This window comes from Hypanus sabinus, chromosome 20 (genome assembly GCF_030144855.1).
Source record: "Hypanus sabinus isolate sHypSab1 chromosome 20, sHypSab1.hap1, whole genome shotgun sequence".
Classification (NCBI taxonomy): domain Eukaryota; kingdom Metazoa; phylum Chordata; class Chondrichthyes; order Myliobatiformes; family Dasyatidae; genus Hypanus; species Hypanus sabinus.
Genome location: NC_082725.1, coordinates 30,818,301 through 30,833,918, shown reverse-complemented (window position 1 = coordinate 30,833,918; position 15,618 = coordinate 30,818,301). Strand labels below are relative to the sequence as shown.

At 40.6% G+C, this 15,618-nt stretch overlaps 1 protein-coding gene across 6 annotated transcripts in view; it reads left to right on the top strand.

The window, feature by feature from the left end:
- fyco1a (FYVE and coiled-coil domain autophagy adaptor 1a) overlaps nucleotides 1–15,618 on the top strand; it is a 210,587-nt gene that overhangs the window by 187,469 nt on the left and 7,500 nt on the right. For all 6 annotated transcript variants that reach the window (XM_059945264.1, XM_059945265.1, XM_059945267.1 and 3 more), the window contains 2 exons: nucleotides 1,845–1,955; nucleotides 3,229–3,439. In XM_059945264.1, coding sequence (XP_059801247.1) covers nucleotides 1,845–1,955; nucleotides 3,229–3,439 — 322 coding nt within the window. The remainder of the gene's footprint in view (nucleotides 1–1,844; nucleotides 1,956–3,228; nucleotides 3,440–15,618) is intronic.

Genomic DNA, 15,618 nt, shown 5'->3' with positions numbered 1-15,618 from the left:
AATAAGGGGTGGTCACCCCTGGTGTTCATACATTATTTTTACTTCCGGTCTTTTCTGCCCCGGTGCACATGCGTGTAACTAATCGATTTGGAGTCAATCTTGCCTTTCACTGAGGCCGAGGTAGGGGATCTTGGGTTTAAAAAGGTTGGTAACCACTACTGTAAGGATTATAGCAAAAAAAAATCATAAAGTAGTGATACACAAAGGCAGCCTCCATCCCATTGTTATAAAACTATTGAACAACTTACTTTGGTGATAAGATGGATTTTTGACCTCACGGTCTACCTCGTTTGACTTTGCACCTTATTGTCTACCTGCATCATGCTTTCCCTGTAGTCTTAACAATTCATTCTGTACTTTGTTATTGTTTTACCTTGTTGTGATGAGTTGATCTCTATGAATGGTATGCAAGACAAGCTTTTCACTGTACCTCAGTACGTGATAATAATCAAATTATTTACGTATTTAAGATAGACACATCGGTGACTGAGAAATCTGAAGCAATACATTTCAGTAGTAAGAGTAAAAAGATTAGCAAATAGTACCATTTTGAAAAGGTTGCAGGAATAGTACAGATATGTTCACAGATGTTGAAAATGCCAGGACAGAATGAGCAGGACAAAAAAAAATCTTTGACGTGTAGAGCATGAAGTATAAAAATAGTTGTATTATAAGTCACTAGTTCTAGCTTATGTATTGGCCATATAGTTTTGACTATGTAACATATGTTGTTTGGTGCGCCTATTGCTGAATATTGTTCAATTTGGAAGTGTGCAAACATATTTGTTACATGAGAAATGAAAATTGAAAAAACACAGATGCTGGAAACCCAAATAAAAACAAAAATTGCTGGAAAAGCTAAGAAGGTCAAGCAGCATCTATGGAAAAGAAAACAGTTAAAATTTCAGATCAAAGACCCTTGCATATTATGTTCTTCAAAGTTAACTGCTAATTCTGTTTCTAGTTCTATGTACATAGACTGATCTGCTGAGTGTTTCCAGTATTTTCTGTCTTGGGGCACAAGTCACTCTGATTGCTGTATTGGGAAGGCCACATGACCATGCAAACCTATTCAAACTGAACAATGGAATTAATGCCATGTTGTTAATATGTTTAGAAGAAAAGATGCAACCTGTCCTGTCCTCATCAGAGTCACAACAATAATAATTGATTGCCTTAATCATGCATGTTAATCAACGATCAAAGAGCTGGAGGGAATTAGCTAGACAAGCAACATTTAAGGAGACAAAGGAATAATTGCTATTTCTGCTCAAGGCTCTTGTGTGAGACTCTCATAAGAGATGAGACATCATGTTACAGTTCTACAAAACCTGAGCTAGTCCACACATGTGTGTAGTTCTAATCGCCACACTAGAACATAAAAGAGTAAAGTCTCTGCTGACTGCTGGCCGTATTGCATAATTAAACTAATCATATCTGCTTGCACATGGTCTACATTCCACCATCTGCTGCTTATTTACCTGTCTAATTACCTGTTAAATGTTGCTGTCATATCTGCTTCCATCTCCCCGGCAGCATATTCCAGACATTACAATTCTCTGTGTTAAAAATCTCCTTTAAACTTTTTCCTTCTCATTTTAATTCCATGTCATTTAGTTTTTGGCATTTGCTACCCCGGGAAGAATACTATGACAACCCACCTTATCTATGCCTTTGTAACTTTATATACTTCTCTCATGTCATCCATCAGCCTCCAACACTGCAAAGAAAACAATCCAAGTTTGGCCATATAGCTAATATTCTCATCCTGGTGAACCTCTTTTGAGCCCCCTTGAAAGCATCCACGTACTGTCCATTTAGCTATACAAATTTACTCTTTTCAGAAGTCCAACCTGCGATACATCAGTTGATGGTGCAACACTTCCAGCTGAAGATGGATCTAGGCAATCTATGCAAGATGTGGAGATTAATCTGTTGAAATGTGGTGAAATGACGTGAGTATTTAAATGTGGTAAAATACGTGAGTACCTGAAAGCTTTCCATGTAAATTTAAAACACAGAAATTTTCAGGAACCGGGGAAGATTATTGCAGTCCATCAGTTTAGTCTATGTCTGAAAGAAGTCTAATATTCCATATGAACCCCTGTTGTTGTTCCTTAATTGACAAAGGAACAATCAAATCTTCTGATACAGTCAACTGATATTGCCAGATATCACATTATGATATTATATCCCTGATAGTTAACCTTTCATATGAATTGGGAAAGTCAGAAATCAAACAAAATCAAAGAAGTAGAGAAAGTTGGGTCGGCTGGATAAAGTTGGGAGGGTAGAGAGAACACAAGGGAAGTTGAGTTAAGATGGAGGTTTTATTCTTTGAGCCAACATTGAGCTTTGTTGAAATAGACTAAAGACAGAGAGGTCATCCTGGCTGCAGGGGGTGAAGAATTGAAATAACCGCAGTAAGAAGCTTTGGATAATGCTTGAGGATGATGCTTAATGCTTTAAGTACCACAACTGCACTTTCATCCTTTTATTAAATGCTTCTAGATTATTTGCCTCCACTACAACAATTTCTTATACAAAGCTCGTGCATATATATGGTGTAGTGAATTTGAAGAGCTGAACAGTGATAGAGTTAGTTGGAGATCAATGTGCTAGCAAGTGCAGAATGTTGGTAGAAATACCCCTTTCATCCACGGTATTCAGTTATAATTGAAGAATGCAACCTAAACTGACTACTGCACATTGAATTCTTTGTAGTTTGATATATTTTGCTGCCATTATCCTGGCCTTTATGTTATGAGCTCTCACTCACAATCCACTGTGCACATTTTTAATTGTATGTCTGTAAACTCTTGAAATTTAAAGTTTTCATATTTGTTTCCAAATCTCTGCATGGTCTCATGTGCCAGGTCTCTATAATCTATGGTTTTGTTGTAGATTTTGTGAGATCTTAGTGCACCTCCAATTATAACTTCATTTGCAGTAGTGATGCTTATTACTCCACTTTCAGTGACCATGTCTTCAACTGTCAAGACCACAAACTATGGAATTCTGTCTCTACATTGTTTCTCTGACTCTCCTATAAAATGCTTCTGAAAACCTTACCATATTGATCAAAGTTTCATACTTCTTTTATTGCTCACTCACTAATTGTGCCCAATAACGCTCTATTGAAGTACTTTGCAATATCTTGCTACATCAGCAATGTCTATATAAATGCAAGGTATTGTTGAAACATTATTTGTTTTCTTTCCATCGTAGGCTCAAAATACCCCTCACAGTGGATGAGATTCGACAGTTCGGAAATAGTAACAGAGAACTGTTTATTAAATCCAGCTGCTACAGTCTTATCCCTATTGCAGTTGAAGAATGTGGATTGACCATTAGCTGGGTCTTCTCTTCTGATCCAAAGAGCATATCCTTTAGTGTTGTTTATCAAGAATCTGAAGAAACGTCATATGAACGCTGTAAGGTGAGAAGTGCTCTGTTACAAATGGATTGTTCGTTTGTTACTTGGCCAAATTTGCAATATATTCTAAAATTGGATCTAGTGGGAGGACTAAAATGCAAAGCATAAAAAACAAAAAAATATAGTTTTGTATACTTCATTTTATCTTATAATTATCATCAATATTTATTATAATTAATTTTGAATGATGTCATTATTCAATAAACTATGTGTTGGGTTACAAAGCTGGTGAGATATTGCCCATATCCTGTCAATATCTCAACAGACGATAGGTAGAAAGCCTGAGAAATACTCAGGCATCTTCCCCTTTCCGTTCCAGTCTTGAAGGAGGGTCTCGGCCCAAAACTCCGACTATTTATTCAGTTTCATGGATGCTGTCTGACGTGCTGAGCTCTTCCAGCATTTAGTATGCTTGATTTGGATTTTAAGCATCTGCAAAATTTCTTGTGTTTATTATAACTAGAGGTTTATGATGTTACTTTTATCTCTGCAGTTTTGACAAGTGCTTGAAACATACCCACTAAGATGCCAAGTACCTGCATCTTACCTATTCCTAGAATATTGTACCTCATGACGATATTGTACTTCAAAAACATAGTTCATGAAAGAGCCATTAACTGTTGAATTAACATACTGATCAGCACTAATATCTGATCTATAACAGGTTAGAAATGACCCTAAGCAGGCATCCATGCTGATCAGCAGACAAGCCAATTGTTTTTTTTTGCTTTCACCTTTACAGTTCAAAAATAAGTATTTGCTTAAAAAATCAAGTTTTTAAGTAGACATTGCTTACTAACTACTACGTGTATGTCCATAGCAAGGATGTAGATGCATGGAGAGAGCACAGACGGTATTTGTCAGGATATTGTCCTATTGTAACTATGATCATGCAGGGTTGTTTGCTTTGAAATTATGGTTCAAAGTAAATAAGAAGGACAAAGAAAAGCAAGGAAGACAACAGTGTCTGTGACAAGAGGATTTCAAGTCAAGTCACTTTTATTGTCATTTAGGCCATAAGTGCATAGTAAAAATGAGACAATGTTTTTCAGGACCATGGTGTTACATGACACGGTACAAAAACTAGACTGAACTACGTAAAAAAACAACACAGAGAAAGCTACACTAGACTACAGACCTACACAGGACTGCGTAAAGTGCACAAAAACAGTGCAGGCATTACAATAAATAATAAACAGGACAATAGGGCAAGGTGTCAGTCCAGGCTCTGGGTATTGAGGAGTCTGATAGCTTGGGGGAAGAAACTGTTACATAGTCTGGTTGTGACAGCCCGAATGCTTCGGAGCCTTTTCCCAGAGGGCAGGAGGGAGAAGAGATTGTATGAGGGGTGCGTGGGGTCCTTTATAATGCTGTTTCCTTTACTGATGCAGCGTGTAGTGTACATGTCCGTGATGGCTGGAAGAGAGATCCGATGATCTTCTCAGCTGACCTCACTATCCGCTCCCTGGTCTTGCGATCCGAGATGGTGCAATTTCTAAACCAGGCAGTGATGCAGCTGCTCAGGATGCTCTCAATACAACCCCTGTAGAATGTGATGAGAATGCATGGGATGGGAAATGGACTTTCCTCAGCCTTCACAGAAAGTAGAGACGCTGCTGGGCTTTCTTTGTTATGGAGCTGTTGTTGAGGGACCAGGTGAGATTCTCTGCCAGATGAACACCAAGAAATTTGGTGCTCTTAACGATCTCTACTGAGGAGTGGTCGATGTTCAGCGGGGATGTAGAAGAAGTGGGCATTGAGAGGACTGGAACTTCAGGGTGCACTTCAGAGATGTGACATTTAATGAAGAACATGGTATGCAGTGCACTCACTTCTCAGCAGAAACTGTAACCAGTCTATGTAGTCACTCTTCAGGAAGTCGACTAAAATATCCACCATACATATTGGATAGCAAAACCCTTTGTCATATGCCAGGGTTCCTTTCAGGTAACAACAGTGATACAACATAGCTTGTGCATGTTTGTTTCAGGAAAGGTCCATTATGTAATACTTTCATCTCTTTCCCTGTGGTCATAGGTCTGATGAGCTTTGCAAAGTAAGGAGCAGAGTTCATAAACTCTGCCATGTTTCCTTGTATTCTTCCTAACAAAAACTTTTCATGAATTACATTGAGTACATTTGTAACCTACATATGGGCAGATGTCACAACTATTTAAAACTCTGTTACCTTTATTTAAATTAAGCACCAGTGGTGGGTGTGTACTTATATAGCAACTTCTACATCATTTTTATGGTGTGGCACAGCACTTTGCAACCACAGTAAATATTAATGTGTGTTATTTTAACAAGCAAAAGCTGAGAGTTTTCTAATACAGGAGGAAGTTATGGAGGGATTGTTTACGGAGTCTTTGTGAGTGGAAGTTAGGAACAGGAAGGGAGTCAATAACTCTACTGGGTGTTTTTTTGTAGACCATCCAATAGTAATGGACATCGAGGAGCAGATAAAGAGACAGATTCTGGAAAGGTGTAATAATAACAGGGTTGTTGTGGTGGGAGATTTTAATTTCCTAAATATTGATTGGGATCTCCCTGGAGCGAGGGGTTTAGATGGGGTGGAGTTTGTTAGGTGTGTTCAGGAAGGTTTCTTGACACAATGTAGATAAGCCTACAAGAGGAGAGGATGTACTTGATCTGGTATTCGGAAATGAACCTGGTCAGGTGTCAGATCTCTCAGTGGGAGAGAATTTTAGAGATAGTTATCACAATTCTATCTCCTTTACCATAGCATAGGAGAGGGATAGGAACAGACAAGTTAGGAAAATGTCTAATTGGAGTAAGGGGAAATATGAGGCTATCAGGCAAGAACTTGGAAGCATAAGTTGGAAACAGATGTTCTCAGGGAAACATACAGAAGAAATGTGGCAAATGTTCAGGGGATATTTGCATGGGGTTCCAACGAGACCAGGAAAGGATGATAGTGTACAGGAACTGTAGTGTACAAAGGTTGTTGTAATTCTAGTCAAGAAGAAAAGAAGAGCTTATGGAAGGTTCAAAAAATTAGGTATTCTAGAAGATTATAAGGCTAGAGGAAGGGGTTTAAGAACAAAATTAGGAGAGCCAGAAGGGGCCATGAGAAGGCCTTGGTGAGCAGGATTAAGGAAAACCCCAAGGCATTCTACAAGTCTGTGAGGAGCAAGAGGACAAGATGTGAAGGAATTGGACCAATCAAGTGTGACAATGGAAAAGTGTGTATGGAACCAGAGGAGTTAGCAGAGGTACTTAATGAATCCTTTGCTTCAGTATTCACGATGGAAAAAGATCATGGCAATTGTACGGATAACATACACTGGAAAGAAAAGCTCGAATATGCAGATATCAAGAAAGAGGATGTACTGGAGCTTTTCGAAAGCATCAAGTTGGATAAGTCACTGGGACCGGATGAGATGTACCCCAGGCTACTGTGGGAGGCAAGGGAGGAGATTACTGAGCCTCTGGCGATGATCTTTGCAATATCAGTGGGGACAGGACAGGTTCTGGGGGATTGGAGGATTGCAGATGTTAATTCCTTATTCAAGAAAGTGCGTAGAGATAGCCCAAGAAATTATAGACCAGTGAGTTTTACTTCAGTGGTTGTTAAGTTGATGGAGAAGGTCTTAAAGGCAGGATTTATGAACATTTGGAGAGGCATAATATGATTAGGAATAGTCAGCATGCCTTTGTCAAAGGCAGAGCAGTTTGTGGATCCAGAACTGGCTTGCCCCCAAAAGGCAAAGAGTGGTTGTAGACAGGTCATATTCTGCTTAGAGGTCGATGACCAGTCGTGTGCCTCAGGGATCTGTTCTACTCTTCATGATTTTTATACATGACCTGGGTGAGGAAGTGAAGGGATGGGTTAGTAAATTTGCTGATGACACAAAGATTGGGGATGTTGTGGATAGTGTAGAGGGCTGTCAGAGGTTACAGTGGGACATTGATAGGATGCAAAATGGGGCTGAAACATGGCAGATAGAGTTCAATTCAGTTAAGTGTGAGGTGGTTCATTTTGGTAGGTCAAATATGATGGCAGAATATAGTATTAATGCTAAGACTCTTGGTAGTGTGAAGGATCAGAGGGATCTTGGGGTCCAAGTGCATAGGACACTCAAAGCTGCTGTGCAGGTTGACTCTGTGGTTAAGAAGACATACGGTGCATTGCCCTTCATCAGTCGTGGGATTGAATTTAAGAACTGAGAGGTAATATTGCAGCTATATAGGACCCTGGTCAGATCTCACTTGGAGTACTGTACTGAGTTTTGGTCGCCTCACTACAGGAAGGATGTGGAAGCCATAGAAAGGGTGCAGAGGAGATTTACAGGATATTGCCTGGTTTGGGGAACATTATGAGCTTTATGAGAGTAGGCTAAATGAACTCGGCTTTTTCTCCTTAGAGCGACTGAGGATGAGAGGAGACCTGATAGAGGTGTACAAGATGATGAGAAGTGTTGATCGTGTAGATAGTCAGAGGCTTTTCCCAGGGCTGAAATGGCTAGTACGAGAGGGCATAGTTTTAAGGTGCTTGGAAGTAGGTACAGAGGAGACGTCAGGGGTAAGTTTTTTACACAGAGAGTGGTGAGTGCATGGAATGGGCTGCCGGCAACGATAGTGGAGGCAGATATGATAGGGTCTTTTAAGAGACTCCTGGATAGGTACATGGAGCTTAGGAAAATAGAGGGCTGTGGGTAACCCTAGGTAATTTCTATGGTAAAGACATGTTCGACACAGCTTTGTGGGCCATAGGGCCTGTATTGTGCTGTAAGTTTTCTATGTTTCTATTACCCATCAATGTTTTATAAGCCGTTTGGATGGATGTTGTTCTGGCCTGTGCCCATGTTTCGATCATGCATTATATTGGCCATGATACTACTATATAATATACTTTAAACCAATAGGTTTACAGTTTAGTATTTGACCCAGTGAAATATAGGGTGATGAAGAAAATTACAAGTGAATGCAGGTGTCAGGCCCTGAAACGTTGACTGCTTCTTTCAATGGATGCTGCCCGACCTGCTGAGTTCATCCAGCTATTTTGTACGTCTTGATTTGACCACAGCATCTGCAGTGTACTTGAGTTTCCTGATCAGTATAACCTAGGCCACAGGCCAAGCAGCAGTGTCACTGGGGCATTTGTAGGAGATAGGCAGTTTGCATTAGAACTCTGAATTGATGACTTAATGGAAGACTTGTCAAGGGATTTGCTTAAACATAAGATATGATTCAATATTGCACAATTGGAGTGAATGAGAATGAGAGGTGACTTGGTAGAGGTATAGAAGTTGATAAAAAGCAAAGATACAGTAGACAGCCAGCACTTTTTGACCTGGATGGCAATGGCTAATGCAAAAGGACATAGGTGAAGACATACTTGATTGGAGGAAACTCTGTGGGGGTTGTGTCAGAGGTTGTTCTGTAATTTCCACAGAGAGAGGTAAGTGCATACATTAGATAGATGCATTAATATTCCACTAGGAATATTTCAGAGACCCTTTAGATTAATAGATGAAAGAAAAATGGAGGACTATGTGTGAGAGAAGGGTTAGATTCATTCTAGAGTAGGTCAAAAGAATGACACAACGTTGTGGGCTGAAGGACATGCACTGTGCTCTGCTGTTCTGTATTCTATGATCTAATATGGCAAGTGGGGCTATAAAGGCCAGAGATCAATGAAACAGGGAAAATGGCAAAGCGGAAATGGAAAGCTGTGATATACATTGTGTATATTCAGTTATCACCAAAGATCTCATTGCTAGTATTGTTACATGGACAAGTATCATGTGTGTTAAATACTTGTCGTTCTATTTCAGTGAAGGTAAGAATACTATCATTTGGCAGGTGAATGTGTGGTTGAGGAAGTGGTGCAGGAGGCAGGATTTCAGATTTCTGGATCATTAGAATTTCATCTGGGAAAGGTATGACCTGTGCAAAATGGATGGGTTACTCCTGAACCTAAGGGGAACCAATATCTTTGCGAGCAGGTTTTCTAGAACTATTGGGGAGGTTCGAAACTAATTTGGCAGGAGGATGGGAACCAGAGTGTTAGAGCTAGGGGTGGGGCAGTTGGTATACAGCTGAGACAGTATATAGTGAGACTGTCAGGAAGGACTGGCAAATGAAGGGCAAAGTTGCTGTCGGTGGGATGAGCTGCAGTGTAATGGAGACAAAATCGAAAAGGGTGACAAATACGAGGGTGAAGGTGGTTTACTTGAATGCACACAATATACAGAATAAGGTAGATGAATTTGTACCGCAGTTAGAGATTATCTGTTATGCTGTAGGCATCACTGAGTCATGGCTGAAAGAAGATAATAGTTTAGAGCTTAACATTCAAGGATATGTAACATATCAAAAGGATAGGTAGGAAGGCAGAGGAGGGTGGCATGGCTGATTTGGTAAAAGATGGAATTAAATCCTTAGAATGAGGTGATGTAGGATTGAAAGCTGTAGAGTCCTTGGGGGTAGAGTAAAGAAACTCCAAGGGTGAAAAGACCCTGATAGGAGTTATGTGCAGACCTCCAAACAGTATCCAGGATGTGGGCTGTAAATTATGACGGAAGATAGAAAAGGCATATCAAAAGGGCAGTTATACAAGTCGTGGGGGATTTCAATATGCAGGTAGATTGGGGAAATCAGATGGGTGCTGGATCCCAAGAGGAACTGGTGGAAGAGATTCCATGGGGCAAATAATCTAATGCCATTTCTGTGTCTTATTTATATTACACCATCCACATGTTTAGTTTTCGGTCAGAGGCAGACAGGCATATCTGAGTGAGATTTATAACCTCAAATACGTAATAATTACAAAATGGAATAGAATAGAGGATCCAAAGAACTTTAAAAAGATTCTATTTTGATTAAAATGTCTTTAACTTGCTGAGATATTCGGCCCTGGGGGGGAGGCCCTTGGCCCTGTGAGCTCTGCTGACCGATTCTTTGGTGTTCCCCAGGTTTAGGGGGATACGGGACACCACAGGCAAATTAGGCTAGCACGGACAAGAGAGGCCGAAGGACCTGTCTCCATGCTGAATGTAAGAGAACACTGTACCTTTCATTAAGTGTTTTCTTTGTAATTAAAGTCTGGAAGCTCAGATGTCATCCAATACACTGGAATTCGCAGGCTCAGCAGAAGGGACCTCATTTATAGGCCAGCATACTCAGTGATGAAGTGCTTTGAGAGGCTGATGATGAAGCATATCAACTCCTGCCTGAGGAGTGACTTAAATCTGCTCCATTTTGCTTATCGTCACAACATGGGAACAAGAGATGTCATTTCATTGACTCTTCTCTCAACTTTGGAGCATCTGTATAGTGAAGGTGCATACATCAGGATGCTCATCATTGATTACAGCTCTGCATTCATCACTATCATCCTGTTAAAACTAATCAATAAGCTCCAAGACCTAGACCTCCTTATGCAACTGGATCCTTGATTTCCTCACTTGCAGACCCCAGTCAAATCGGTTTGCCAAAAATACCTCCTCCACATTCACTATCAGCACAGGTGCACCACAAGGCTGTGAGCTTAGACCCCTGCTCTACCTACTTATACTTATGACTTTAAGGCTAAGAGCAGCTCCAATTTGCTGATGACACAACTGATGTTGGCCAAATCAAAGTTGGTGACGAATCAGCAAATAGGAAGGACATTGAATGGTGCCACAACATCTCATTCAATATCAACAAAACCAAAGAGTTGACTATGGACTACAGGAGGATGAACCTGGAGGTCTATGAGCCAGTTCTCATCGGGGATCAGAGGTGCAGAGGATCTCATTTCAGAAGATTTATCATACAGAGAAGGAACAGCAGTGCCTCCACTTTATTAGAAGCTTGGACAGATTCAGCATGTCATCTGAAACTTTCATAAACTTTCAAAGATGTCTGATGGCGAGTATAGTGACTGGCTGCATCATAGCCTAGTATGGAAACACCAATGCCCTTGTACAGAACACCCTACAAGAAGTAGTGGGCACAACCCAGTCCTTTCCACCACAAAGCATACTTATAAGAAGTGCTGTCACAGGAAAGCAGCATCCATCAAGGACCTCCACCGTCCAGTCCACATTCTCTTCTTACTGCTACCATCAGGAAGGAGATACAGGATCCTCAAATCTCACACTTCCAGGTTTAGGAACAGTTATTACCCCTTAGCCATCAGGCTCTTGAACCAAAGGGGATAACTTCACTAGTCCCAATACCACACTGATTCCACAACCTATGGACTCACTTCTAAGGATTCTGCAACACATGGTATTGATACTATTTATTTATTATTTCTGGTGTTTGCACATTTTGTTGTTTCTTTCACACTGGTTGTTTTACCCATCTTTGTGGTGTGTGGTTTTTCATTAATTCTATTGTGTTAATTTGTAATTACTGTGAATGCCCACAAGAAAATGAATCTCGGTAGTATATGGTGAAATATATGTATTTTGATAATAAATTAACTTTGAAACTTGAACTATATTCTTCATAACTCTTTGATAGTGTAGCCCATAAGACTGTGATAGTCTGCCCTTTCCCTGAGCTATTAACCTTTTCCTGTAGACACTAGAGACAGCAAATGCTAGGATCTGCAAGAACTCAGCAGGTCAAACAGCATGTGTCGACATTTCAGGTTGAGATTCTTCATTGAAGCTCTTTCTGCTTATGTTGTTTTTCGTAGTCTACTGTATCTTGAGACCAATTGTTGGAATGTTATTAAATATTATTAATATCTCATTATTAGTTCCCAAAATTGATTGATAATTTTTGCTGAAACTATTACCAAAGTATTATTTTATCTTGGATTTTCCTACTGTCTGATCTCTGGTGGCTTCCTTAAGGTTTTCATAGCTGGGGGAGTGGCTAGTGGGGATAAGCTCCCTCTACCTACTAAATGATCCCAATGCTGTTTTTCTCAAATAGCTTCTAAGATCTGCGGAACCATTTCTACTGACAGGAGAAAGGGCAATGGTTGGTTACTGGTGTCTTAAAACCAGTCGCTGTGGGCAGATGGGGCTTGTCAGCTGTGGTTGACAGCTCACCCAGGAGAAAAAAAAACTCTGATCTCAAACCTCTCAAATCTCAACCTCCAGAGTTGGAGTCTGTAAGGAAGACCTATTTTGAGTTCAAGGCTGACTGACGACTCCTGCAACGCCGTTGGTACCAAACTCTATTGGTTGCTGCCGTTCCTTTGGATTTATCAGCTGTATGGACAACAGCTTGTTCTCCATTTAGTACTGCCCTGGTTTGCATAAAGGCTTGCATATCACATAGACAACTAAGACACAATATCCATGGTTAATCCTGACCAACAGAGAGTCTCAGAGGACATCATTATGTCATTGGCTACTCATCACTGTCTTGGCAAAGCTAAGTGACTGGCTCATATTTAATTCAACTATTTAATCAGACTTCAACATCAGAGTGTCTCATTAGTATCTTGCTCCAGTCCCAGCACAGGTATCAATTGCTCAAAGGCACAAATATGATAACTTCAAACAGGAAATGTTTCATTACATTTCGGGTGGATCACCAAGACAAGAGTATGATACTCCTTGGAAATGGCTTGCTGGACCCTTCACACTTGCTGGAACATTGGTTTTGAAAAAATATTAAGGTTCTGGTTAAGAAAATAAAAGGAGATACATAGCAGGTATATAAGGTAGAAACAAAGGAGGTGCTTATAAGAAATGCAGGGGAACACTTTAGAAAGAAATCAGGAGGGCTAAAAGAAGACATGAGGTTGCCCCAACAGACAAGGTGAAGGAAAATCTTCAGGGATTCTGCAGATATGTTAAGAGCAAAGAACTGCAAAGGACAAAATTGGTCCTCTAGGAGATCAGAATGTGTGCAGCCAAAAGAGACGAGGGAGATTTAAATGGATTTTTTGCATCTGTATTTACTTGGGAGATGGACACAGATTCTATAGAACTTGGGCAACACAGCAATAGATGGATTACAGAGGAGGAGGCAGTTGTTGTCTTGAGGCAGATAAGGGTGGATAAATCCCCAGGGCCTGACAAGGTATTCCCTTGGACCCTGCGTGTGGCAAGTGCAGAAAAGTGAAAGGAGAAAAGTTTAAGGGGAATGTGAGGGGAAACTTCTTCACTCAGAGGGTCATGGAAGTGTGGAATGAGCTGCCAGCACAAGTGGTTTATGTGAACTTGATTAAGAGAAGTTTGGATAGGTACATGGGTGGTAGGTCTCTGGTCCCAGTGCAGTCGATGGGAATAGGCAGTTTTAAATGTTTTAACATGGTCTAGCTGAAGTGCCTGTTTCTGTACTTTTATATGAGTCTCTGGGGAAGAGGATGCTCTTTTTGGCCAATACCGACAGTAAAATATACATTATTATAATGTGTGATATTTCTTCATTTGATTACAGAACAGTAAGAAATATAAATTGAGAGTTGATCAACTGGTTTGTAGGGATAATGACCTACAGGACACTGTAATTGTCTCCTTGTACAAGAACAGAGAGGAGAACTTGGATTGCTCAAACTACAAAGGCATTCCCTGCTGTCCACTGCCAGAATTCTCTTGGACAGAATCATTCCTACTATTGCTAAAGACTACCTCACAGAGGGTCAGTGCAGATTCGGAGTGAACAGAGGCCCATCTGACATGATCTTCATCCTGCACCATATACAAGCAAGTGTGAACAGAGCATGTGACCATACGTGGTGTTCATTAACCTGCCAATGCCCTTGATGCAGTCAGCCATGATAGTCTCTGGAAGATTCTGTCAAAGTTTCGCTGTGCCCAGAGATTCCTCACCATCGTGCAGTTGCTCCATGAAAGCCAAAATGGTCAGGTTAAACACAACAACGCCTTGTCTGACCCATTCCCCATCAGTACCGGCTTGAAACAAAGCTGTGTTTTGGCACCAATGCTGTTTGCCATCTTTTTCTGCATGATGCTACGAGAAGCAAAAGAGACCATCTTGAAGAACATCTACATTAGGTTCCACACTGGCAGAAATATCAGGTGCCTTCAGAAACGTATGAGAAAAAACCACCAGCAGTGTTATCAACAGAAATACAAGTGTCCAGTGCTGCCATCATCACAGCACTGCTATGTGGTTCTGAAGCCCAGATCTTGTTCCACAAGCAAATCCAGTTCCTCGAGCACTTCCATCAGCACTGCCTCTGCTCCATCATGGGACAGCTCTAGGTTAGCAAAAGCAGTACCCTATGAGGAAATCTCGCAGGGCAAGAAGGTTCATGGTGTTCTGTGCAAAAGGTACAAAGACCAACTTAAGCAGCAGCTCTCTCAGGCAAATATCGAGGTTAACAAATGGCAGCAGCTGGCTTGTGATGGAGACTGCTGGAGAATGCTGATGCACGGAGCTGCCAAGAATTTTAAGGAATCCAGAAGAGCAACTGCTGAAGAGAAAAGAAAGGATCCTACTACCCAAGTACCTGCATCCCAGGTGTTCCCGTGTCCCTACTGATCCAGAGTGTGCAGATCCACAATTGGCCTCTACTGTCACCAACAATTGTGCGTCGCTCCTGATCTTTGCAAGTGAAGAACCGGCCATTACCATGATTACATCAAGAAATATAAATTGAGAGTTGATTACCTGGTTGGTAGGGGTAATGAGAATTTGCAAAGGAATGTAACTGACTGGAACTCATCATCAAGCAATGTATACTTAGAAATCCTATTTAGTAAAGTTCCCGCTGTTGCTTCAAAAACAAGGAAAAGAAAAAGAGAAACAACACACACAAAATGCTAGTGGAACACAGAAGGCCAGGCAGCATCTATAAGGAGAAGCACTGTCGACATTTCAGGCCGAGATGTCGACAGTGCTTCTGCTTATAGCCGCTGCCTGGTCTGCTGTGTTCCACCAGCATTTTGTGTGTGTTGTTTGAATTTCCAGTATCTGCAGATTTCCTCGTGTTTGCAAAAGAAAAAGAGAATTAGGTGTCTCTGATGAAAAATTACTGAATAATGTATAGACATGCAAATTTGTTATTGTGTAAACCTTAACTTAGGACAAGATGATTTAAGTTATCCAATTTTCCATCTTGCAGCCTAAATAAAATAAGCAGCATGCTTGGAATTTGTAGGCTAGCAATGTTTGGCATTCCTTGTGTATAGTACTAAACTGTTAAACTGACAATCCAACAAGTTTGGGACTTTGGTTTTGTTAGCTATTAAGTTTTATGAATTTTGGATGTTATTCCTATTAATAACCAAATA